Consider the following 27,126-nt stretch of genomic DNA (forward strand, 5'->3'; position numbering starts at 1 on the left):
AGTGGCCCACCGTACTGTAGGGTTACACTCCTCAAGTGGACCATGAAGTTTAGTCCGAGAAGTATTGGCGCGCAAAGGTACGGCAACACTAGGAGCTTGAAACGCTCGTAAACTGTGCCTTGCACCGTCAAAGTTACCACGCAACTCCCTAGCACGGTGACAGACCGGGACCTCGATGCCATAGAAATAGTCTGTTTGGCAGGTTGAATCCGGAGTCCACACCGCTTCACAGTGTCTGGGTGGATAAAGCTCTCAGTGCTCCCGCTGTCAAACAGACAATAAATCACGTGGTCATTTACCTGGATGTTCATCATAGATTTGTCAAGTCTATGAGGCTTGGCCTGGTCCAGGATGATCGACGCCACCGTTGGTTCATGAGCGCCACTGCAGGCAGCTGAAATCGACGAGGAGGACCCCTGCTGGTCGTTCGCGGTCGGTGCCGACCAACATGGCTGCTCCCATAGGTCGCACGTGGGTGATGGCACCAAACTCAGCGACCCCTGGTGGTCACACACCTCCGACTCCGTCGACCGTAATGGCGTCGTCCTGGCCTCGCACGTGGACGAACCCCTCGATGATTTCGACGACGAAGAGCCGGGCTCTGAAGAATCGCAGGCCGCACTGCCGTTCCTAGATTTAGATCGGCACACTTTCGAGTAGTGCCCCTTCTTACCGCAGGCGGAGCACAACACAGCCTTAGCGGGACACCGTTGCCGAGTATGCTTCGCTCCCCCACAGAAGTAACACCGCGGGCTGCCCGGAGCTGCTGCCGTCGTCTGGCCCAAGTGTGAGCACGCCATTACGCAGCGTTTCGAACCCGAGGGACGAGGAGGGATTGGCGACTGCTCCTGCCACGTTGTCTCCACGTGGTCTTCAGGATACAATACTAGGCTTTTGGAGGCCGTCTCCAGCATCTCCGCTAGCTCGATTGCCTGGGTAAGGTCAAGGTTACCTTTCTCCAGTAGTTTAAGTCGAATGTACGACGATCCGACTCCCGCCACAAACGCATCTCGGGCGAGGTCGTTCATACTCTGCTCAGCCGACACAGCTTTGCAGTTACAGCCCCTGGCTAGCTGTAGGAGCTCGTTCGCATATTCCTCCATCGTTTCGCCAGACTGCCGTCGTCGAGTGGCTAAGAGGTAACGAGCGTGTATTTCATTGGGCGGTTTGATATAATGCTTCTTCAGAAGCTCGAGGGCCTTTGTGTAATCGGTGGCCGCACGGATCGCGAGGTAGACAGTGTCGCTTATCCTCGCATGGAGGACCCGGAGTCTGTCATCATCTGTGGTGACCGCTGCGGAGGCTGCCAGGTAGTCTTCGAAACACTTCAGCCAGTGGTTGAAGGTGTTAGAGGCGCCCACCGCACGTGGATCTAGTGCAAGGCGTTCCGGCTTCAGTATCTGCTCCATACTCCTTTTTTTTCTTTGACGAGAGTTTAACAACAGCAAATAAAATTGATGCGCGTTATCATACACGAGGCTAGATGCTCAGGAAATAAAGGCTTTTATTTGCTGTAACGAAGCAGCCAACAATTATATACACGATCCCAGACTGAGGGGTCCCAGCCAGAGCAGGGACCTTTATACCTCTCCCAGGAGGCGGAGCCCGACTGGGATGTACCACAACACTATAATACAAAGGTGTAACAACCCCACCCTAACCCCAACAGCAACAAGTAGCACAACCCATCCCTAACCCAACAGTAACATATGTACATCCTTGTAGTACTGGCCAGACCCTGGCTCAGTACTATCCAGTGGGAACCAACGATGGTTCACCACACAATGAAAAAGTAGAATAGAAATAAGAACAAAGAACAGTTCAGCTCAGGAACAGGCCCTTCGGCCCTCCAAGCCTGTGCTGATCACGTTTACCTTTCTAAACCAACCGCTTATATCCCTCTACTCCTCATTTGTTCATATGCCATCAAGATAAGTCTTAAATGTGGCTAACGTAACTGCCCCAACCACCTCAGTTGGCAGTGCATTCCAGGCCCCACCCCCCTCTGTGTAAAAAAACTTACGCCGCACATCTCCACTGAACCTTTCCCCCCTTATCTTGAACTTGTGCCCCCTTGTAATTGTCATTTCTGCCCTGGGAAAAAGCTTCCAACTGTTCACCCTATCTATACCTCTCATAATTTTATAAACTTCTATCAGGTCACCCCTCAGCCTCTGTCTTTCCAGGGAGAACAATCCCGGTTTATTCAATCTCTCCTCATAGCTAATACCCTCCATACCAGGCAACATCCTGGTCAACCTTTTCTGCACTCTCTCCAAAGCCTCCATGTCCTTCTGGTAGTGTGGTGACCAGAATTGGACACAGTATTCCAAATGTGGCCTAAACTAGCCTAAAGGACTAACTCAGAAAATATGGGCTAGCAAGGCTTGACAAGGGTTAGAGAGGATAGCAAGACAGCCTTAGAATAAAAGGGAGTCACTTTAGAACAGAGATGAGGAGAAATTTCTTCAGCCAGAGAGTGGTGGGTCTGTGGAATTCATTGCCACAGAGGGCTGTGGAGGCCGAGACGTTGAGCGTCTTCAAGACAGAAATTGATAAATTCTTGATTTCTCGAGGAATTAAGGGCTATGGGGAGAGAGCGGGTAAATGGAGTTGAAATCAACCATGATTGAATGGTGGAGTGGACTCGATGGGCCGAATGGCCTTACTTCCGCTCCTATGTCTTATGGTCTTATGGACTCGAATAAAATGAAGGCATACAAAAAATAGAATGCTCTAGGAAAAAAAAGCTACAACCACATAAGTAATTTAATTATGGGTATAATTGTATTCTGGTAAAGACTTATTGGGTAAACAAGGTAGGGAATCCATTGTATTGAGGAACGTGATTAGATCTGTACAGTTTTGAATATACTTGTGTGATCTGTACAAAAGACGGCTGTAACTGAAACTCTTTGAGCAGATCCTTCTGATCACTTCCAATTGCCATTGTAAGCACAGACTAAAGTATAATATTGTGTGGATTTGCCACAATGTAAGTTGTTCTTAAAAACATTTCTTTAACAGCAAAAATATTTATCATTGAGGAATGACTACTAATTTTGGGCTGAAAATACATGATACCCATGAAACTATATGTATTTTGCCTTTATATTATGGTAAAGCTTGTGTTAAAGACTAAGGAAGGTGCTAATAATTAAATAATAATTAAATATGTGGGTGGCATAAAAATAGGGGTGGCACTGTGGCACAAACCCAGGTCCCTGCCTCCTCACAATGCCAGTAATCCGGGTTCAATTCCCAGCTTGGGTCACTGTCTGTGCGGAGTCTGCACGTTCTCCCCGTGTCTGCATGGGTTTCCTCCGGGTGCTCCGGTTTCCTCCCACAGTCTGAAAGACGTGTTGGTTAGGTGCATTGGCCATGCTAAATTCTCCCTCAGTGTACCCGAACAGGCGCCGGAGTGTGGCGAAGGGGATTTTCACAGCGACTTCATCGCAGTTCTTAATGTTAGCCTACTTGTAACACTAATAAATAAACTTCGAAAACTTTTAAAAGAAATGAATGGAGCTTCTTTGTTTGTGGGGGGGGGAGGGTGGGGGCGCAGTAGGGGATGTTAATGCAATGGCCTTTCTGTTAGTAACTCTATCACAATCCAGCAGCACCCTCACTGGTTTATTTGAAGTTGGCACTGTGGCTCAATCTGCAACACTGGGCAACAAGCACAGCAGCCTCAGGCAGGGCAGGGTGGGAATTGTAGTTCGCGGGGGGAGAGGAGGCGGGACTACACCTCCCAGTGTGCACTGCGGCGGACGCGGTGTACGCCGGGGGTTGTAGTTCGCGTGGGAAGAGGAGGCGGGACTACACCTCCCAGGATGCATTGCGGCAGGCGCGGCGCCTGTCGGGACAGCACGGGGAGAGAGAGGGGGGGGGGAAACCAGGCCGCAGGTCGGGTAGTGCGCGTCTGCGACTCGGAGGCGGGATGAGCTCGGCGGACGGCGAGCGAGCCAGGCAGCGGCCTAAGGCCGAGCAACACGGCGCCAAGAGGCCCGCTTCGCCCAATGTAATGCAGCTTGTCATTTACCCCGCGGTTTGAATCGAGCCGGGACTGACGGAAGGGGGGGCGGGGTGCTGAGGCCTGGGGTTTCAGGTGGGCCTTGGAGCCGGGGGGGTAGGGTAAATCCCCCCCCCTCCCGGGGAGGTTTCATACCGGGATTGGGGCAGTCGCAGTTCCTGTGTGCGGCCCACACAGGCTCCAGTGCCTTTGTGCGGCCCCGGCCATTCAGTCCCTCCTCACATCCTGTTGTTTTTCTTCCCTTCACCTTTGTTTCTGGGCAAGTTAAAATTTCGGGGGGTCCGGGGGCGGGGGGGTGGCGGGCGCGCCGCCTGGAACACCAGCCCCGGGCACTCCCCTGGGCTGTGCGTGCTCCAAACCCAACCTCCCGAGGGGGCGCTCCGTCCTCTGCCCTGCCTTGGCTCATCACCATAAAGTTGACCCAACAAAGAAGGCAGCTGAAGGGTGCTGAATGACACCAAGGCAGGGAGGGGTGTGAATGTGTGTGTGTTGTTGGTGAGCTTTTGGCTCAATGGCAGGGCTGTCAAATGACACTTCAGGAGGTGCATGAGATGTGCTTAGCCCAGCTGAATACATGGAGCTGTGTTTATTAGTGTCACAAGTAGGCTTACATTAACACTGGAATGAAGTTACTATGAAAATCCTCTAGTGTCCACATTCCACCTGTTTGGGTACACTGAGGGAGAATTTAGCGTGGTCAATGCACCTCACCCAGCACATCTTTTGGACTGTGGGAGGAAACACAAGCAGAACGTGCGGACTCCGCACCAGTGATCCAAGCCGGGAATCGAACCCGTGTGCGTGGTGCTGTGAGGCAGTAGTGCTCACCGGTTTGCGACCGTAGAGGTCTAAATAGCTGGTTGGTACATGCTGTCTTGCGCAGGGACCATTTTGAAACATAGCTCAACTTTACCTTGATGTATGCAGTTGTGCAGTATAGAATGGGGAGCCAACACAGACACAATAGGTTGAATGGCCTCCTGTGCTGTAGCTATTCTGTGATTTACTGGTTAACAATTGACACGGTGTACCCTCTTTCTCCTGCTCTGCCCCAAAGCTTGTTATATTTGAATAAAATTGTAGCATTTTTGTTCATGTTGTTTGAGGTCAGTTCTATCAACTAATTTGGATGCTAATAATGAAATATTTCTGAATCATTCTTGCAGTGTTTACATACTAGAGCTTTTGAAGAGTGTTGCTCCTATTAAGTCACCAGGGTGCTATTTTATAAGGATACGTGATATCTGTACAGTGCTATAAAAAGTGTGTTTCTTTAAGACTGCAACTATGGACGGCATGGTGGCACAGTGATTAGCACTGCTGCCTCACAGCGCTAGGGACCTGGGTTCGATTCCTGGCTTGGGCCATTGTCTGTGTGGAGTTTGCAACTCCTGTGTCTGCGTGGGTTTCTTCCGGGTGTCCCTTTTCTTTCCACAGTCCGAAAGACGTGCTGGTTAGGTGCATTACCCATGCTAAATTTTCCCTCGATGTACCTGAACAGGCACGTGTGGCAACTAGGGGATTTTCACAGTAACTTCATTGCAGCGTTAATGTAAGCCTACTTGTGACACTAACAAATAAACGAAACTATGACGATTGAAAGGATGCCGGATTTAATTTAGCAGTGTTTTAAGACAGCAAAGTATTAATTAGTAAACTTTTAAGTAACAGGAGTTTTTGTTTGGAATTTGCAAGGAAATATATTTCAGTAATTATTGTTTTATATCAATGGATAATGTCCAGTAATTGTGTGAAATGAATGTTGCTTTCATGTGCAGGAGATATAAAATGCAATTGTCTTTGCCGAAAGGGTGATGTGTGAATTGAAATATATACAAACACACACTTTCTATGTTTAAAAATGTCTTAGAAAGGCAGGTTGTTGTCACAACTGCGCTTAGGGCAAGTATTCAAGAATTGAAATTGATTAGCTGCACATTGTCATAAGTTACCATTTTGGATGCAGATTGCATATGCTGGATACACAGCTCGTTTATCTGAATCTAAACATGGGATTTAAAAAATTAACTTAAGATGTAAGATTTGGCGCAATGAGGAATCTTCTCCTTACAGATATCAGTGTTACTGCAAATGTAAGAATTACTGAGATCTGAGTGTGAAGAAATTCGTTTATTTTGTTCCACTGTTTATCAGCCCCTTTCTTTTGCAGAGTAAAGGATGTAGCACGACGTGGGAATCAGCTGATTTGGGTGATGATGAACGGAAGTTGAAATTCCTAAGACTAATGGGAGCTGGGAAGGTAAACTGCAAGTTAGTTTCTGTAGTGGATTTTAATGGGGATAGAAAAAGGAAGGTGAGAATTTCTCATTCAAATTACTCTTTCTAAAGCCATCACGGTACGCAGAGCATTCCAGGAAATGATCGAGTCTCATTTTGGGCAAGAAAACCAGTGCAATCTGCCTCGGCATGAATTAGATCATGATCTTCCTGCATACCTGTCATTTTTGGGGAGAGGGTGAGTTTTGTACCGGCTCAGAGAGGGGCAGAGCCTAAAGACACCAGAGAGCCTGGCTTCATAGATACTGGGTGCAGTTTTCAAAGGACACACTAATCTGAAAGTGAAATTGAAGCTACCCCACCCCTGTCCCACAGATCACCGGTCTACCCCCAACCCCGAAAATAGATTGCCGGCATTGGGGCCCTCCCAGTGGTTATCCCTTCATGCTGCTGCACCACCCCCTCTGTCCTTGACACTGCTAGGGGGCACTACTCGGCCATTTCCTGATCACCCAGGGCCTTCAGTGACTTCTGAGCCTCTTGGCGTGATCATTATACCTGGTCTCCGTTCGTGGAGACCAGTATTGATTCATGCTAGGTTCCCACTGCTCCCGAGGGTCTGAGAATCCGGGGATAGGGAAAATCTAGCTTGAAATTGACTAAGCATAATTAAATGAATATTTAAAGTATGCTGCACAAAAACAGAAAATGCTGGAAAATCTCAGTGGGTCTGACAGCATCTGTGGAGATCGAACACTGTTAATGTTTCAAGTTTGGATGACTCTTCGTCAGAGCTCCAGACTTGAGATGTTGGCTCTCCCTCCACAGATGCTATCAGACCCACTGAGATTTTCCAGTGTTTTTTGTTCTTGTTTCAGATTTCAGCATTTGCAATAATTTGCTTTTTTAAAAATATGATTATGTCCAAGCGCGGAGTCTGGGAGAATCCCAAAGGGGTTCTTGCCGGCGCTAAACACGCTAGTCCCCTCCGCTGTCATTCTCTGACCCAGCACGATCTGTGCCTGAGCACGTGGGGTTGGAAAATTGCCACCAATGTTATTTTCCAAGATCCCTGTTGAATGGTGAAGCAAGTTGAAAGGGCAGAATGACCTCCTGCCCCAAATATCCTGTGTTCCTAATTCATATACTGTCAGCAAAGAAGGCGGTAGTAAAAGGACTGGGTCACTTCAAATCTTTGTGGTTGAATTGTTTTCGTGTAATTAAAAGCAGAATGATCATATATACAAACAAGGAGCAGGTGTAGGCCATTTAGCCCCTTGAGCCTGCTCCACCATTTAATAAGATCATGACTGATCTGATAGTAGCCTCAGATCTGTATCCTGCCTACCCTCAATAACCTATCACCCCCTTGCTTGCCAAGAATCTATCCATTTCTGCCTTAAAAATATCCAAGAATTCTGCTTCCATAACCTTTTTAAGAAGAGAATTCCAGAGGCCCGCGTCCCTGAGAGAAAAAAATCACCGCATCTCCATTTTAGATGGGTGATCACTTATTTTTAAACCGTGATCCATAGTTCTCAATTCTCCCACAAGAGAAAGCAACCTCTCCACATCCACCCTGTTAAGACCCCTCAGGATCTTGTATATTTCAATCAAGTTGCCTCTAACTCTTAATTCTAGTAGATACAAGCCTAGCCTGTCCAACCTTTTCTCATAAAATAACCCACCCATTCCATGTATTAGTCTGGTAAACCTTCTCCAAACTGCTCCCAGTGCATTTACATCCAGCCACTGAGTGGAATAGGCCTGGACAGTTTCAGCTGGATTTACAGCACAACTGCTCAAAATTTTCCCATTTACCTTCAGCAACCACAGGGATGGCTGGTGTTCAGATGGCACATTAGTGTAGTGAATTTGAGGTTGAAGAGTTTTTGAAGTTCCCTTGGCATAGTTGATAATGCTTATTTCAGGACTTGAGGGCATTATCTATGTTATTACTCCAATATGGTACTGAAGCAGTGCTATATTGTCAGAGGTGCAGTCTTTTAGATGAAATATTAAAAGAAGGCCCATTCAGTCTTTTCAGATTAAGGGTAGGGTTACATGGAACAGCTTGAAGCAGAGGTGCTTAGTTCTTGGTGGTGGCCTGGCCAACCTTCCTCCATATTTAAATAATATCACAAAAATGACCTAATTTTATGTAATCTTGCTGTGTGCACATTGGCTGCATCATAGCAGTGAATACACCTCAAAAGTAATTAGTTGACTGTAGCATCCTCAAGATGCAATGAGGCATGGCATAACTTTTAAGTTTGTCCATCCTTTACCCTCCATCTATCTTGTGACCTTGGGAAGTGTGTTTAATTGGTGCAAAACTTAGTTATGATTTGTCCGAGTGAAAAATCCGTGCTTTCAGTTCTTTTATCATGGTTGTCAAATTCTATTCGGAGAAAATGAGGGAAGTGAAGGCACAGGGACATATTCATTTGCGCACAGTAGTAATGTTCACACTGTCTGCAACTGAGTGAGAATCAAATTCAATTGAATGGCTAGAGGACAAGAATTTAGTTAGTGGTATGGAAATGACTATATTCAAGTCTGGGAGTTATGCTGCTGAGCTGGATTGGTTGATTTGACTACATGCTCAGTGTAACATTAAGCACCTGTTATTATGAAGAAATACCTTTCGAAGCAGTAATAAATGAGATTTATTGTGGAGTGAGCTCAAATTGATCAGTTTCTTGGGTATCTGGTGTAGCAAAGGCAGAATAGTTAAACTTCTAATTCCTGATACCATTTTAATGAGATTACGCATTCATAAATAAGGCTTTCAGGTGGTATCAGAAATCATTAAGTTTATACTGAATGTTGTCTAATTCAACCAATGACAGCACAGCTGGGCACTTAAACCTTTCAGTGTTTGGCAAAAGCAGACATCCTGCTCTACAATTTACTAACATTAAAAAGGAGTCATCTGGGGCGTAGAGTCTCTAGACAGGTACGAACATGAATGTAGCAGGGATCCTTCTTGGCTAATCTGGCTCTGAGACTTCAGTGTTTACTAAATTCAGTAACAAATGGCAAATTTTAAGCCATCTCCGTAGAAACATCCTATATCCGAAAAGCTTAGAGTTTGTATAACCTGGATCCTTGGTGGTGAAAGGCTGAGATGCAGAACATGTCTTGACGTTGTAGACAGGCTCAAATCGTTGTTGGTAAGGCATACTTGAGAAACGATGAACAGTCTCAATTCTTGAAGCAGACTTGGGTTACGCAGAAACTAAAACAGAAAATGCTGAAAAAACTCAGCAGAGGTCTACAGTAGTCATACAGACTTGAAACGTTAACTGTTTCAATCTCCACAGACCTATGAGTTTTTCCAGCATGGAACCACTTCAAACTTCCTGCATCCACACTGTTTGTTTTTATTTAGGACGTGCAGGTATTGGTTGAGAATGACTTGGGAATTGAATTCAATTTTCCTCCATAACCTGTTTAATTATGTGATTCTCCGTTATTCCAAGCCAAGCCTGGATGTTTGGTTGACTCTGGTTCCTCTCAGGTTTTTTTTTAAAAAATCAATCCGGAATCTTGGAGGCTGTTTTAGCTGCTTTTTAACTCACACCTGGAGACGTCAGCAGCAGCATGCTTTTCATGAAAACAACCTTTCTAACCAAACAAGCACATCTTGACTCTAAGCTCGTCACAGAGTTGCAGTTTAAAAAGCCACGTCAGAATGCAACACCCAAATTTGAGACATTGCATCTTTAGTTATATCAGAAGTGTACTGTAGGGAAATATGAGTGTTGTATACAAATTATATATAAATAACGTTGATAGGTTATTGTAGAAATGTCTTAAAAGTAGGAGAAATGATTTACCCTACTTCAGTTGCATGGTACTAACTTTCTTTTCCTGAGAACGTACTCGATCATTATGAAGCTTTGAAACCCTTATAATTGTAGCCATCTTTACATGCCATCTGACCAGATGCAACTCCCTGCTGATTGTGCACAAGTAACGTCAAGAGAGAAAGAACAGTCTAGAAGGGAAATAGGCATAAACTGAGCAAGATTTGAAAGGAATCTCAAAGACCAGAGTTTTTAATTAATGCTGCTTTAAAAAGAAATGCACCTGCAAATGACTTCTGAAATCTAATTTGTAGCAAAGGGATTTAAATCACCTGTAGCTTTTAGATGCTATCTGGCAATTGTAATTGAGTGCAGTATTTAATAAAAGATAAACATTAAAATTAATTACATTTTCAGACATATAGTCATGAAATGCAGTGTACAGAAAGTTTAATTCGAACATTGATTTATCTGGAATTATTTCATTGAAATATTATTTGTGGTCTTGTATATTGTTCAACTATCAGTAACTGTTTTAATTGCATTCAGTAAGCTCAATGGTTCACTCCTCATCCCAGTGGTAATGCGGTAAAGTCAGTGTGACATGTCCTATGGTAAATGTGTATTTCAACATTGCCAGCCAAAAAGCGATTACAATGCAGTATTTTTTTACTATAAAGATAGTGGAGCAGTTTTGGTGTCTAATGGAGATTTTCATAGTTTTCTGTGGCTCAGGGAGAATGGATTTCATGCATAGTTAGTTTAAAATCTGATCCGGCATTATGGGTTAGTCTACACACTATTTAAAAATTATCTGGAGTTGTGTCCAAATGTTTTTGATGTAATATGCAATGTCTACTTTTTTCTCTTTAGAAAGATCCTACTGGACGCCCACATCCAGGAGATCACAAATCGACCTCGCATTTCAGGACAGGTGAGCGAAAGAAGGGAATTTTATTGAATTATTGTCCTGCTCTAATATAGTCTCCCCTCATAAGCACACTCGCCATAATTCCTGCGATTACTTTTTCAACGACAGCCTTTATGTCCCCATGTGCCACCTCCAAGGCTTAATCTAAATTTATTTTCTAAAACAAAAATATATAGTATTATGGCACTTTCCACACAGGCACCAGACAAATGATCTTTCAATCTCCCAATATTTGTTTTAAATACATAGAACAGTGAATGTGGCTATGTATAAATAGATGTGCATAAAGAACCTTACAAAAGCAGCCATTACTCATGAATGCATATAGCCCATATCAGAAATATGAGGGGCAACTATATAGTTATTAGCCAATATTTTGACTGTGGACCTGGGTTAATTTTAAAGAGAACATTTCAGCGTAACTTATAAAATTCTCTTTTAAAAGATTGGTTAATTTATTTTCACATCTTGGATGTTAGTCCAGCACAATGACTACAAGCTACCATACCTGTCAACTTTTATTTTTACTGTCAATATTAAAATGGAAGAAATTTCCAGATTTTTATTTGGGAGTGGTATGTATGTGTTCATTTTGAGGATAAGAGGATGATTTAGCATTGATTGGTAGCGATCAGTGATGTGTTTTATTATGCTGGATTTTCAAGGCTCATTGAAGGATTATACAAAAATGTTTGAAGCAAATTACTTAAAATTACTTTATACAAAGCACTATTGTGCAATTGGCTTTGGTGCTATTGAAAGCTTCTTGAAGCTACTCTATCTCAATCATTGCTTTAATTCTGATTTATTTAACCCACCTTACCATGGAGGGAGTGGTGGAGAGAGCCAGCACAAAGACTGCAGTGATTCTCTTTTACTGTTTCTTGAACTTCTGTCAAAATTCTGCCATAAAAGTAGTTTTTCTAAATCAGATGAAGAAATGACTGATATGGCAACTTTGAGTGAAGGTATTTTGTTTTTAGGTGATGAAGATAAGAAAATAAATGAGGAGCTGGAACATCAGTTTCATCAGAGCTTGGACAGTCAGCTATCAGGAAGGAACAGACGACACTGTGGATTAGGCTTCAGTGAGGTAAAGGGCATCCTGTTCCCAGAAGCGTTGACCTATTGTCAAAATCTTATTTGCTTTACTGAACATACACACCTGGACCAGCAACTCCACATACACGTGCGCACAACGACCCTCTGCTGTTGTTGCTGGTTGGGAGAGAAATCAAGAAGTTTTTTTAAAAATCAACAACGGGTGGTCAAAGTATGGAACTCTACCCCAAAAAGCTATGATTGCTGTGGCAGTTGTAGCTTTAATCGAGATTGACAGATTTTTGAAAAAGATAGCGAATGATATGGAGTTATGTTGCCAATCAGCCTTGACTTAATTGATGATAGCAAGTTCAAGAGGCTGAATGCTTGCTCTTGTTCCTGTGTTTTGATAATTGAGTAAAGTTCTCTAATCTTCCTTTAGGAGAGGTGAGCCAGTGTCTGTGTTGACCTTTTATCACCACTATGCGTGCTAATGGTATGTTAATTGTATTATCACGGTTGAGGTGAAGAGAATTGATTTAGAAATGGTATCTGGTTTCCTAATTCATCATCTGCTTCAGAATGAATTAACATTGGGAAGTGGTTAGCCTCAGGTTGGTTGCTCTCTGGGTGAAATTCTAGCAATGAACTTCTGAGAAATAGCGTACAAGGGCATGATATACCACTCAAGCTTCAGTTACTATAGCAGTCCTTTGGAAAGTGGAAAATACATCTACTGGTAACTATCTGGAATGGTGGCTGAAATTGTGATTAAAAATTATTCAGTTTTAAGCAGTGATTCTGAAACAGACCTGATTGTGCTGGCTAGATTCAAGAGCATAGGCCTGTAGCCCAATGGAGGGCTGGGAAAATTGAGTAATGCAACCAAATTGAGAGGGGAGGAAGACAAGAAACAATTTAGTGAGAGGAACAAAGTAGTAGTTACTCCTGAGGCCCAAAAACTACAATTTAAGTGATTTTTATTTTTTGACAGACATGGTTTCAACGATATCTAGTTGCACACATTTTTTTGCTGCACCGGAGGAGTGTGAAGCAGGTCAGCCTTGCTGTGAAGCAAAGATAAAGCAAGTCAGCATTACTGAAGGGGAGGATGAAGCAGATTAGCATCACTGAGGAGACCAGATGGAGTGTAAAACAGGTCAGAAGAGACCAGGAGGAGGGTGAACCAGGTCAGCGTTATTGTGAAGAGTCTGGGAGATGGGTGAACCAGGTCCGTGTCATTGTGAAGAGTCTGGGAGAAGGGTGAACCAGATCAGTGTCATTGTGAAGAGTCTGGGAGGAGGGTGAATCAAGCCATCGTCACCGAAGAGGCTGGGAGGAGAGTGAGGCAGGTCAGTGTGACTGTGAAGAGGCCGGGAGGAGGGTGAATCGGGTCGACATTATTGTGAAGAGGCCAGGTCTGCAAGACATAACAGGTTACAGGATAAAGCATATAGAATAGCCGGCAACAATACACCCCTAGCTGATGAGCTCAACGCATTCTATGCCTGAGCGAGCACTCAGATCCTGCGCGGACAGCTGGTGGGGGTATTTGCAGACATCTTTAACCTCTCTTTACACTGATCTGAAGTCCCTACCTGTTTCAAGAAGACGACTATCATCTCTGTACCAAAGAAAAGCCAGGCAGCATGCCTTAATGACCATCGCCCTGTGGCTCATCCATCATTATGAAGTGCTTCAAAAGGTCAGTCATGGCATTGATCAACCACTGCCTCTCAGATTGCATGGATCCACTCCCCTTCACCTTTCACCACTACAGGTCCACAGCAGATGCCATCTTTCTGGCCTGACACTCAACCCTGGAACGCCTGGATAACAACGACACTTATGTCACACTCCTATTCATTGACTATAGCTCAGCCCTCAACACTATTATTCCTACAAAACTCATCTCCAAACTCTTAGGGCTCTAGTGGCCTAGGGCTTGGCTCCTCCTCCTGCGACTAGATCCTTGACTTCCTAACTCTCAGACCACAATCAGTAAGGATAGACATCGACACCACCTCCACGATCATCCTCAACACCAGTGCCCTGCCAGGTTGAGTCCTCAGCCCCTTACTAGACTCCTTACACACTTATGACTGTGGCCAAATTCCCCTCCAACTCGTTTCTGAGGTTTGCTGATGACACTGCCATAGTGGGTTGGATCTCGTTCAATTATGAGACGGAGTACAGGAAAGAAAGAATCTGGTGAAATGGTGCAGCGACAATAACCTCTCCCTCAATGTCCGTAAAGTGAAGGAAATAGTCATCAACTTCAGGAAGCATGATGGAGGACATGTATCTGTCTACATCAATGGGGACGAAGCAGAAATGGTTGAGAGCTTCAAGTTTTTAGGTGGTCCCTCCAAGCTGACGCTATAGTTAAGAAAGCCCACCAACGCCTCTTATTTTCTCAGGAGACCAAGGAAATTTGGCATGTCTGCTGCGACTCCAATTTTTACAGATGCACCATAGAAAGCATCCTTTCTGTATGTATCACAGCTTGGTATGGCTCCTGCTCTGATCAAAACTGGAAGAAAGTACAAAGTGTTGTGAATGTAGTCCAGTTCATCATGCAAACCAGCCTCCAATCCATTGACTCTGTCTACACTTCCTGCTGTCTTAGAAAAGCAGCCAGCATAATTAAGGACTCCACGCATTTCGGGCATACTCTCTTCCACCACCTTCTATTGGGAAAAAGATGCACAAGTCTAAGGTCATGTACCAACCGACTCGAGCACTTTCTTCCCTGCTGTCCTCAAACCTTTGAATGGACCTACCTTATATTAAGTTGATCTTTCTCTACACCCTAGCTATGACTGTAACACATTCTGCACCCTCTCCTTTCCTTCTCCCCTATGTACTCTATGAACAGTATGTGTTCTCTGTATAGCGCGCATGAAACAATACATTTCATTGTATACCAATGCTTGTGACAAATCAAAGGAGGAGGATGAACTAAGTCAGCATCATTGAAGAGACATTGCATTGAAAAGGCCAGGAGGAGTGTGAATCAGGTCAGTGTCACTGTGAAGAGTCTAGAGGATGATGATCCAGGTCACTGTCACTTTAGAGACTGAAAGGAGGGTGAATCAGGTTGACATTGCTGTGAAGCGGCCAGGCGGAGAGTGAAGCAGGTCGGCGTCACTGAAGTGAGAGAGAGAGAAGAAAATTATGACATCACTGGAAAACCATGAGTTGATTGTCTGGTGAGTATTGCTACTGACTTTTCATTCTCCAAAATTAGACTTGGTGAATGGTGAGAAACAAGATTGGAGTGGGGCTTAAAACAGCAGAGAGAATGGAACTTCACTTGTTGAGCAACAGGAAGCAGTGAGGGCAGAGTGGGGCTTAAAGCAGCAGAGTGAGTGAAATTTCACTTGGTGAGCAGTGGTCAACAGCAAGAACAAAGCCAGGAGTCTGTGTCGCCACCAGGAACCAGTCTGGGTTCAGAACGTGTTCAGAAAGGTAAATTCAGGTGTGATATCACACCTGATCAGGCATAACATTTCCTTTTGTATTTTAAAATTATACTTGTCGAACGCATGTTTACTGGCCTATCTTCAAGGCCTTGGGCCTTTATCTGGTGGATCTTTAGGTAGTTACTGAAACATGACCGAGGCAATTCTCCCCCAAAAAAACTGAAGTGTGCACCAGGTGGGAATACAGGAGTTTTTTCCTGCCCGTTTCTTGGGTAGGCTGAGTGGAATGAATCTCCGGGACTCTGTGCACCACAGACCATTTATAATGCGTTTTACGCCGAGGACGGAGTCTGAACCCACCAGAGAGGCCGGCAGCGCATGCGCACTGGCCCCCTGATGGCCGGCCTCTGTGATCCCCCACCCCATGTCCAGCCCATCCGACCCTCTCCCCCCACCCCCCTCACTTCATGGCCAGCCCCAATCACCCCCTCCCTCCCAACCCCGCCGATCCCTAATGTAGAGTGCGCAGCGGGTCACCCCCATGGCACTGCTCGGTGCCTGGTTGTCAGTGCCAGTGTGCCTGACTGGCACTGCCAGAGTGCCCAGTGGGCTATGTCAGGTTGGCATTGTAAGAAGTCTCACAACACCAGGTTAAAGTCCAACAGGTTTATTTGGTAGCACAAGCTTTCGGAGCTACCAGATAAACCTGTTGGACTTTAATCTGGTGTTGAGACTTCTTACTGTGCTTACCCCAGTCCAACGCCGTCATCTCCACATCAAGGTTGGCATTGCCCAAGGGGTACGCACCCCCCTGTCTCCGACTTCCTGGGGGAGTCTCAATAGCCGCCTCCTGTCCCCACCAGCAGGATGATCATGCCTGATCCCCATTTATGGGGACCATACATGATCCCCGCAGGTGGAAACCTCCCCCGACGGGGTGGGAAACATTAACGAGCCCAGACAATGCCATGTTGGGCTCGCTAATGATAATCAGCCTTGTGCTGATTTCTGGCATGAGGCTGATTAGCTTAAAAAAAGGGCCTAGGAAAGTCTTAATCGGCTGGACACCCGTTGCAAATCTTGCTACAAGCCCCCCGCTGATATTTCCCAGCCTGCTGTGCTACTCGAGCAGTGGGCAAGGAGAATCACGCCCGACTCATCCAGTGATAAGTGGGGTTAGCTTCATTTGATCACACATCTGTACTGCATGGACCAATGCATAGGTGAAGGAACTTTTTAATGCAGTCAAGATGGTGTTTTTCTGCAACATTGCCTTCATGCGTCTTGGTTGTTTTCTTTCTCAGTTCTCCTTAACCAGCTTTCCTGTTTATCCACCTCAGCAGGTCCCAGAGTAGAACGTCAAATAACTGGTGTCCTAGAGCCAGAACAGGCAGAATGGGCATGGACCAGAGCAATTGAAGTAGTCCAGGACATGGAACCACTATGGGGAGGAAGGAATTAGATAGGAAGCCAGGTTGGGGAAGAGCTAGCTAGATGGCCAAGATAAACGTAGGCAAAGTGATGCACATGTTATCAACAGGAGGGATATTTCAAACTGTACCATCTATCCATAAGCCAAAGGTGTTTGAATTTATTTTTGAAGAATAAGCAATTGGGAGCTTGGGTCTTCCCAACCTCTAGAATTTAGTGATCCAATTTTACTAATAATCCACAGCAAACTCGAGTGAGGGTTAACTCAGGTTTCTTTAATTTACACATTCAAAATCCACAGATTGTCCACAATGTCCCACTTGGCATGTTCACACAGTAATGGGAGGGATAGAGAAAATAAAGATTACAATACAAGGACCACAGAATAATAAATATGGGTTCACGCGAGTTTGAGTCCAAAGCCAGAGTCCAATGAAAAGTTATGTCATGTAAGCGTTTTGAGTTTGGCTGGCTAAAGGTTGGCATTGTAGGATTCACTTTTTTCCATTTGGGCTGATGTTGCAAGATGAGGTAGGCACACAGAGATTGAATTGGTTCTGTAGGCAAGTCTACAATAACTTCCAGCAGAATCCAGTTAGATGGCTAGGCTTTAAAATTATACTTGTCTAACTCATGTTTACTGGCCTATCTTCAAGGCCTTGGGCCTTGGAGGAGCCTGCTTCTTAGTGGCTTGCCAGTTAGATGTGAAATAGCAGACTGGCTGTGAAAACCAAAGATGTAATACTAAATTGTCCAGAAGCTTGGGCCATGTGACCTTCCTTCTCCACACTGACTTCAAAAGGAATGTTTATCCAGTGTCTGTAATTGGCTTTGGTTTCAGGACTGATCATTTCTCTATCATTAGTTATTGGAATAAGTTCCATTTATGTTCAGGATCTGGAATTTGGGAAGCCATTGTCTCAGCAGACCCGTTGACTCCGCTAGCAAGGTTGGCTTATCAAATGCAGATTACATCTCTCGTTCTCTTTGCAATTAGTCTGAACAATCCTGGTGTGATGTGAGCCTGTTAGTAGCGCTCTGAGCACAATGAGGTGTGACATTCTAGAGAGAGAAAAAAAATTGCCCTTAACTCCTGGTGATTTTGCCAAGAGGGCCAAATCCGTGATCAGATGACTTGTAATTTTCTTTGTTTATATGAAGACAAATTTTAAAACTAAATAGCAATGAGAATAAAGTTTTAAAAAATTAGTGTTTGTTTCCGTGTCATAGGAACCTATCATTTGCAACGGATAATTGGGAGCGAGATATTCATGATAAAAGCTCAAGCTGTGGTTATGGCACTCATTGTCCAGGCCCTGTGTCCTTCAGATACTTAGCAATTCAGTCATTGATTACATTTTTAGTGATGGTTGACTAGAAATCTAAACTTTTCGCCTGTTTTCCAGCCAGAGCCAGAAGAACCAGAACTGCAACAGATCAGCGCTTCAGCAGATTCAGCAACCAACAGCTTGAACGATTCTGAAAATAAAGATTTTTCGAACAGCGTGAAATCTAGTGGTGAGGAGCATCAGTCAGAAGATGCCGATGCTAAAAAGCAGGACCTGAAAAGCAATTATAAAATGATGTTCGTAAAGTCATCTACAAACTAACTCAAATCCCTTAACACAATCTCCTGTTTATTCTTCTGGATTGTACAATTACAATCCATTTTTACTGAACACCGATCGCATTGGGTTTAATTTCCAGTTTAAGTGGTACATGACTTGACCTCTTACCTACTACATAGTTATGTGTTGCCATGTTCTATTTCATACGTTTTCAGTCTTTAAATCTCTTTTGTGAAAATGGTCCTCATTTTTCCACTTTATTTTTAGAGCTATGTTTTCCAAAGTTTCCTGCTCTTATTGAGTTCCAAGTGTGTAACGTCTAAATGCAGATGAGATACTACTTATGACTATGTAATTTATAAATGCATATCATTTGTGCAAATTTTTTTAAGTGAGTAATGTCCGAGACAAGGAACTTAATCCAATTTAAATGGTGAAGGCTAGTTGAAAGTCAGAAGAATTTTTAGCTGTTCATATACTGTATATATAAAATAAAACTTCAGGAGAAAATCTGTTACAGGTTTTGCTATTGTCTCACGTTTGCTCTAAGGAAAGGAATTTTTGGCATGGATGAATATTGGATCATTGTCAGGAGGTTGCAGTTTATGAGCAAGAAATTCCAATACAAAGAAAATTTTAAAGAATCGAATACCACAATATGCACCACAAGTCTTTTTTCTCTCCTTCAACAAAGTTGTAATTGTTCAAACAAATATTTTCTATGATTCTGGTATTGGAACTTTGCAAAGGACTTCTATTTGTGGCACCATCTTTAATCCTCTCAAATTGCTGCTCTTTGGAGCCAGGAACATGTGGTTTGGGAGAGATATGGTAGGAATGTCATTGAAGCAGTGGACAGCTTGCACATTAGCAGGATTAATTTGACCTTCCGTGTGATTGGGTTGATAAATGATCCACATTTCATAGTAGGATTTCTGATCATCTTGTAGTCATGCGACGAAGTACAATAATTTAAGTGTAGGGAAATATAATAGATTTCATAGCCCAGATTTTACAGTAGTAATGACAGTGAAATGCTGCATTCACTGTCATTAATCATACATTGGCACCAATCTCTGGAGTTCACACATGCAATTAAGCATGGAAGTTTAGGAGTTGCTGTCATGATTCCACATTGCCCCCTACCCCCAATTGGAAGTCAGTGAAATGAGGAGAACTCTCACTCTTGCACTCATCTTACTGTTAAAAACCCTTAAACATTACACCTTGTTGAATGAGGTGTAACTGGAGTTTTAATGGTGTACCAAGTTCATAATTACTGCTGAATGGCCTCACTGGCCCTGAAAGAGTAATCTTGAATGTTAAATTTCTCCTATTGTGGTAAGCAATTCCACATTTTAAATTTTTTGAATAGTTTTAATATTTTATCTTCTACCTTAATTGCATGTGCATGTCCTGATCATGTACTTCACTGTCTTGTATTAAAAAAAATAAAATTACAATTGGAGGGATGCAGTGGTTTTTACTTCCTGATGTGCTATCAGTGAGAATACTTCAATGTCAACAGCAGCTTACCTTGTTTAATGACATAATTGCTGCTGGATGCCTGGAGATTTCCTCGGATTGGTGTCAGATTAAAACTGGTGTTTGAAAAGGGAAGTTGACGCCATTCCTTAGGTCAGAAGTGAGTGCCGTTGCTTTGCTGCTGACCACATGTTCCAAATGATAAAGCCAAGCATGTAACTTAAATAGAATTCGTTTTTAAATTGCTGTTTCCCCACCATCTTGAGGATCCACGTAACTGGCCAATTTAGCATTATGTAGCTACTCCATGATCCCCCCCCCCCCCGCCCTCCCTTTAATCCTGTGATATGGCCCTTGACCCAAGTACTTTAATGAAAAAGAATTGTTCATGTACATGAAATTCCCATGATACTGCCTAGGAATATTAGGCTCCTGAAAATACCTCTAAGTTAAGCCATATGAAGCATTGAGTTAATTTCATTCACTGAGGAGATGAGATTTTTGAACTTGTAGGGTGGAATTTTCCTGTCCCGCCCACCGTGGGAATCATAGTGGGTGGAACAGGACCATGCAAAGGTCCGTTGACCTTGGGTGGGATTTTCTGGTTTTGGGGCGAGTGCAACCAGAAAATACTGCCCAAAATCTTTTGAGCGTGGTAAAACTTAAAGCTGCTTTCTGGCATTTTTTGCAAGTCAAATTTAGAAGTAATCAGCACAAGTAGAAAAGCAGAAAGGCTTCTAAATTGTAGGTACCAGTGCTAAGTTGATTTTCATAGAACAGTGCAACTTCTTCATTGGAAAGAATTTTATAAATAGCACTAATGGGAAATAATGGATTCCCCCGGATCATTTTTATCTTCTGGTTTCACTGCTAACCTTGTATCCCTTTTTTGGGGAGAATTCCTACAAGTTAGTTCTTGATACTTCAGGCGATCTACAATGTACAAGAAGTTTGCAATGAGGAAAGCTTGTTCAGTTCAAGCCAATTTTCAATTGACATAATTTCTATTCTTTGATTTCCTGAGGTAGAGTTAAACATTGGATTTATGTTCCATTATTATTTTTCTAAAACAGCCATCACATCTTCATTATTCATCATGGGCTATTTGTCAACAGGCGAAATTACCAATTTGTGCCCTTCTCAGTCCAGAAACTGCCTTTTTAAATCTCCAGTTAATACCTATTGCTAGGTATTGAAACTGAAATCTATTTTGAAATGAATTAATTTGGCCTCAGCTTCTTTTGATGGGATGCACAAAGCCATTATACAATGGTACCTCTAGTTTTATGACAAAGAAGGAAATCATTCAGACTGCTGTGCCTGGACTTTTAAAGACCTACAGATTAGTGCAGTGATCCCAAACTGTCTCCTCATGTACTACCATTTTAATACCTCAGACTTTGTGTGACCTCCCCAGAGTGAAAATTTGGTGGGGGGTGGGTGGTGGCTGTATGTTGAAGGAGGGAGAGGGAGGGGGAATTATGTTTACCTTGGAAAAAAAACAAAAACACCTTTTTACAGGCTGTGGTTTTTAACAGCAATTAGGTCTCAGAATAGATGATTAAGCCATGTCTACCAAAAGAGAAGAATAGTTAAGGTGCCTCAGCTTGGTCAAAATTCCGTTTGAGTTCTATTGCTGCCTTAGAGATGGTGACTCCAAAAATCTTGACCAGGTTGAAACACAGTTTGAGAACCCTTGAATTAGTCCCTCGTTTGTGCTCTTTTTCCTGAGTGGCGCAAATGTTTATTTTTCAATTCCATTTGAAAGTTAATATTGAATCTTCATTCACCACCCTTTCAGGTAATGAATTCTGGATCAGAGCAGTGTGGGGGAAAAAAGATCCTCTCCCCATGGTTCTTTTGCTAAATATCTTATATCTGTGGTTACTGACCTTCCTGTTGATAGAAACAGTTGCTAAGAATCAAAACCCTTAATTTTGAACGCTTCTGTTAAACCTCTTTAATTGCTTTAATGAAAACAATCTGAGCTTCACCTGTTGAACAAGTCATCTGTTCATTTGATGGAAATGCTTATTTTCTGGACAACGCGTTCGCAATATTTGTTATCTCATATTTAATTAACACTGATAGCATTCATGAGGAAGACGATAAAGATTGAGTTTTTTTTAACAAGTTGTAGAGTGAATTGGAATTCAAAAGGACAAAGCAAGGTTAAATAGTACCTGGGAAAATTGAAGCAATATTTCTGTGTATGTTTATTGTGTGCATTAGGACTTGGTTGAATACAATAAAAGTAGAACTTTACAGACCTACAGATTAGTGCAGTATTTGGGTTACAGAAGTCAAACTTTACAGGATACTCAATGAAGGGTATACAATACAAAGTCTTCACTGTGAATATGGAGGTTGGGAAGAATTTATTTGTTCATTGTTCATTTACTTCATTGTCAGGGAATGGGTATGTTTTGCTATGTGGAAGGTCCACTTAGTCTTAATTACTTATCAATATTATCATAAATGTTTATAGCACAGAGGGTAACCGTTTAGCCTATGATGCCCATTCTGGCACATTGCCAGAACAGTACTAATTCCACTGCCTTGGGCTCCTGCTCCAGCTGCATGTCCTCAAATATTAAAATATATCACTGCTTTGCCTCAACTAAGTTTTTGAAGCTTCCACAAATGAGACCAGTTTCTTCTTACCCATTCCTGTCCAGATCTCTTGGGTATTTAACACTTCTATTAAATCCCCTCTCAACCTTTCTTCTAAGAACAACAACCTCAGCTTCTCTAAACTCCATGTAACTCAAATCCCTCATCCCTGGGACCAAGCCATTCTTTAAATCTTTTCTCTTTAAAGCCATCACATCCTTCCTAAAGTTTGGTGCCCACAATTGGACACACCAAGCCAGTTGAGACTGATTCAGTATTTTCAAAAGTTTCAACATAAATTCTTATGCCTTTTCCATTGCTTTGTCAACCTGCCCTGTCAGTTTCAATGATTTGTGAGCATGTACTCAAGTCTCTCTGTCCCTGCACGCCGCAACCCCCTCTCCTTCTCCCCTCTCCCCCCTCCCCCCTCCCCCCACACACACATTAAAATTGTATGCTTTATCCTGTTTCCTCATTTGTCCCACTAGAATGTATCACTTCACACTTCTTTGCAGTAAATTTTATCAGGCTTGTGTCTGCCTATTCCACAACCCTGTATATATCCTCTTGAATAGTTACCCTCTTTCATGTCCTCAACTTTGCTGAAAAACCTGTTATATGGCACTTTATCAAAGGCCTTGTGGAAGTCCATATACACCACATCAACCGCGTTATTTTTCTCTGCTACCTTATAAACTCAATACAATTAGTGAAACACAGTTTCCTTTTATGAAATCTATGCTGGCTTTACTTAATAAATCCACGTGAATGTTAATTTTGTCCCAAACTAATGTTTTAAAAGCTTGCCCACCAATGATTTTAAGCTGGTCTGTAATTGTTGGCCTTATTCTTACACCTTTTTTGAATTACAGAGTGTAACGTTTGAAATTCTCCAGTCCTCTAGCATTCCCCACCTAAGGAGATTGGAAGATTATGGCCAATACTTCCACATTTTCCACTCTTACTACCCGCAGCATCCTCTGATGTATCCCATCCAGTCCTGGTGACTTACCAAATTCACATACAGCCTGCACTTCTCAGAACTCCTCTGCATAAATTTTTATCTCATCCAGAATCTCGACAACCTCCTCTTTTCCTATGGGTTGGCATTTATGGCCCCCGTTGGTGAATTTGAAGATGAGAGGACTCATAAAATAAAATGAGTGGCATTCCTAATGCCTTCCTTCCCGCATCTGACTTGTCTCCCACAATATGCTGGATGAGGAAAGTATCAGGCAGCTCGGACAATCTTGGGCCTATTGAGACCCTCAACTGGTCTAGTAATGACCACTTAAAGTTTTATTTATTAGTGTCACAAGTAGAAGTTACTGTGAAAACTCCCTAGTCGCCACACTGGTGCCTGTTCGAGTACACTGAGGGTAAACCTAACATGGCCAATGCAGCTTACCAGCACATCTTTCAGACTGTGGGAGGAAACCAGAGCACCTGAAGGAAACCCACACAGGGAGAACATGCAAGTTCAGCACAGACAGTGATCCAAGCCAGGAATCAAACGAAGATCCTTGGCACCAGTGCTAACGACTGTGCCACCGTGCCATCCCAGCCAAGGGCCTCATTGCATCTCCGCTGATATTTTACTTGTGGTTGGGAAAGGTAGAGGCAAAGCGAACAACTTGGTAGCTTTCATTACATGGTCTGCTGTCAGGCAAAAAGTCGTGGCGTGGGAATAGGTGATTTTTGAGATCCTCTGTGCTTATTGGAGGCTCCCCTCTTCCCATATAGCCCCAGCTTTACTGCTCCCCCATGGCTTCTAAAAATTGGACTCCCAACCCCTTCCCACAGCCTTGCTGGTGTCTACAAGCCAAACCCAACTAAAATACCAGACTTGATTCTGAATATTGGCTCCATGGCTTTTGTTTCTTGGAGACTAGATGTATTCCCAGCAGTGGCCAGCAGTTGATCCTGAGGCTGTGTGGCTTACAGAGCTGGCGACCAATAAGATTTCACCAATTCCGGGTGGCAGTAACACTATGAATCAATCACGGCTGCTCCCAGCGTATCATCACTGCAAAGCTGCTGGCTTTTGTGTCAGTGAGCACAAGACCAATTACTTTCCAGTTGGGAGAGGGCGGGGAATACGCTCCATGTAAAATCCAGCCCTACGACTTTGGCAGCATCTTCTTCCTTGGGAAGGAGAGATGCAAAGTTCTCATTTAATATCTCAGCCACGGCCTCTGCCCCTAAATGTAACTCCTGTTTAGTCCTTTATCAGCTCCACTCCTCCTGTTAACTATTTATATGAACATACAAGACTTTTTGATTCCCATATATGTAAGCTTCCAGACCCTTCTCATACTCTCTCTTTGCTCCTCTTATTCGCTTTTTCACTTCCCTTCTGAACTTTCTATAATCAGACATGTATTGTCTGCTGATATTTGCCATTCGCTCTCTTTCTGCTTTATCTGACTATCTCTGTGGCCATCTAGGAAGCTCTGACATTGTTTGCCTGCAATTTCTCCTTTGTGGAAATTACCTCAAATTTTCTCTTTAAAGGTAACCCATTGTTATTCACATTTTGGCTTCAATTTACCCAGGGACGCATTCATTCTCAACCCATTAAAGTTGACCCTCTTCCGATTAAGTATTTTTTACTACACATTCGCTGGAATTCTACCGCCCCGCCCACCATGGAATCGGAGCGGGCGAGGGGGCGGACAATGCAAATGTCCATTGATCTCGGGCGGGATTTTCTGGTCTCGTTCGAGCGGGGCCATAAAATCCTGCCCATTGTTTCTTGTCCTTTTCCATAGCTAATCCGCTTATCATACTGTGATCAATGTTCCCAACATGTTCCCGTACTGACAACTTGACCCACCTCATTCTCCAGAACAAGAACCAGCAATGCCTCCAGAAATGTACTTGTCAAGAAATTTCCCGTGAACATACTTCAGAACTCTTGCCCTGCTCTGCCCTTTACACTATTAATATCCCAGTCGATGTTAAGATACTGTAATTGAAGTTCCCCATTATCACTAATCAGTGGTTCTGAAACTTCCCTGTAATTTTCCCAGTAACGTCCTTCTCTATATTATTCCCACTAGTTGATGGCAGAGAATATGCTCAACCATGTTATGACACCTCTCTTGTTTCTTAATTCTAATCAAATAGATTCTGTCTTCGCCCCTTTTCAAGACATCCTCTCTCTGCAGCTCTAATATTCTTTATGATCAATGCTGCTGCCCTTCTCTCTTTCTTTCCTGAATACCTTGCATCTAGAATCATTTAGTGCCCAGACTATCCTTTGTTTGAGCCAGGCTTCTATTGTAGCATCATATTCCCCGTGGTTACTTGTGCCTGCAGCTCACCAACCTTAGCGACCATGCTTCATGCATTTATATATATGCATTGCAAACCTAATTTAGACCTTGTATTTCCTCTTAGTTTGAACACAAGTGAATGCCTTCCCATTTCCTACTCCAGTGCTACCTGTCTCACCCAATCTTTTGTGCACACTTTTTTGTCCTTTCTGATGCCATCCCTCTGCTGAATTTATTTAAACCCTCTCCAACAACATTAGCTAATCCTCCACAATCTGAATCTCTTCCTTATTGAATGATCCTGCTCTCCCTTATATTACTCTTAAAAAGTCTTTGTTACTTCCTTTCATATTATTTAGTTTTTTCATATTTTCATTTTCTAATCTCCATTTTATACATCCCTGTTTTTTTTAGTATTGACCCTAGCTTAATTATATATCTCATTTCTAAGCTAAATATAAACTATTTTCTTGTGTCATATGAAATTTGCATCGCTATTCTTCCCTAATAGTGATTTTGTCTTTTGCATCTTAGCTTTTATAGATTTTTCAATCTTCCTACGGTGATAAAGCGTAAGAAGTATTCTTTTGAGGTTGACATGAAGGCAGAGCGGAAACAGCATTACTCTAGTCTTGGCTATGCTAATTAATCATGAGTGCTTCCTGCTGGCCCATGTGTACCTGAATTGGAAAGGTGTTCTAATTCTCCAGCACTGTTCATCCACACTCGAACACAGGAACTCGAAAACCAAGAATTACGCAACTTAGAAGTTCTAATAAAGATCTCGTGAAGTCTGCTTTAATTTGATCACAGCTTATTTCCCATGTGTAAAATGTCGCAAAATAAACAATCACAAATAATCTGCTGCACCAGATCATGTGTGATACTGTTATGTATTTATATTGAGTCTTAGTAGCTGCAGTAAGCACTATGTATGCATGTCGTCGCCGGACGTGACGTCACATGTCACTAGCATGGGGAAACTGCCAGAATGAAGAAGTAACTATGTAGTGAACCTTGTAAATAAAGTTAGTTTTTAATCCTTCATGCTTCTGAGTGTGAAAATCACAATACACAACAGATACAAATTTGAATACTTTATGACGTACAAATTTACTGCAGGTAATTATACAAAAAGTGAATAAAGTAGATATTCCAAATGATGCAATATACAGTTATAAAATAGACAAAAAAGCTGAACATTAGTAACATAATTATATTATTAGCCCATTCGTTGCTGAACTGGCACCATAATGGGCAGCACGGTGGCA

General features: G+C 43.0%; 1 protein-coding gene across 2 annotated transcripts; it reads left to right on the forward strand.

The window, feature by feature from the left end:
* Positions 1-3,846: 3,846 nt before the first annotated feature.
* On the forward strand, positions 3,847-26,900 carry c9h11orf58 (chromosome 9 C11orf58 homolog). 2 transcript variants are annotated; one of them, XM_078220758.1, is made up of 6 exons: positions 3,847-4,021; positions 6,204-6,293; positions 10,957-11,017; positions 11,998-12,107; positions 18,318-18,429; positions 26,390-26,900. In XM_078220758.1, exons 1-6 carry the CDS (start codon positions 3,941-3,943, stop codon positions 26,419-26,421), a joined length of 486 nt encoding a protein of 161 aa, XP_078076884.1. In that variant the 5' UTR covers positions 3,847-3,940; the 3' UTR covers positions 26,422-26,900. The 2 variants fall into 2 exon arrangements, with proteins under 2 accessions (XP_078076884.1, XP_078076883.1); XM_078220757.1 differs by lacking the exon at positions 26,390-26,900 and having other exon boundaries at positions 3,858-4,021; positions 18,318-19,951.
* The last annotated feature ends 226 nt before the right edge of the window (positions 26,901-27,126 follow it).

The sequence above is a fragment of the Mustelus asterias genome, chromosome 9 (assembly GCF_964213995.1).
Source record: "Mustelus asterias chromosome 9, sMusAst1.hap1.1, whole genome shotgun sequence".
In the NCBI taxonomy this organism is placed as follows: Eukaryota; Metazoa; Chordata; class Chondrichthyes; order Carcharhiniformes; family Triakidae; genus Mustelus; species Mustelus asterias.

What these genes read in the sequence shown, in the direction of transcription:
- c9h11orf58 (XM_078220757.1), top strand. Translation starts at nt 3,941, where the DNA reads ATGAGCTCGGCGGACGGCGAGCGAGCCAGGCAGCGGCCTAAGGCCGAG. An exon ending in AGAGGCCCGCTTCGCCCAAT is followed by an intron (nt 4,022 to 6,203) that starts GTAATGCAGCTT and finishes TTTCTTTTGCAG; the next exon opens with AGTAAAGGATGTAGCACGAC. An exon ending in GTGGATTAGGCTTCAGTGAG is followed by an intron (nt 12,108 to 18,317) that starts GTAAAGGGCATC and finishes CCTGTTTTCCAG; the next exon opens with CCAGAGCCAGAAGAACCAGA.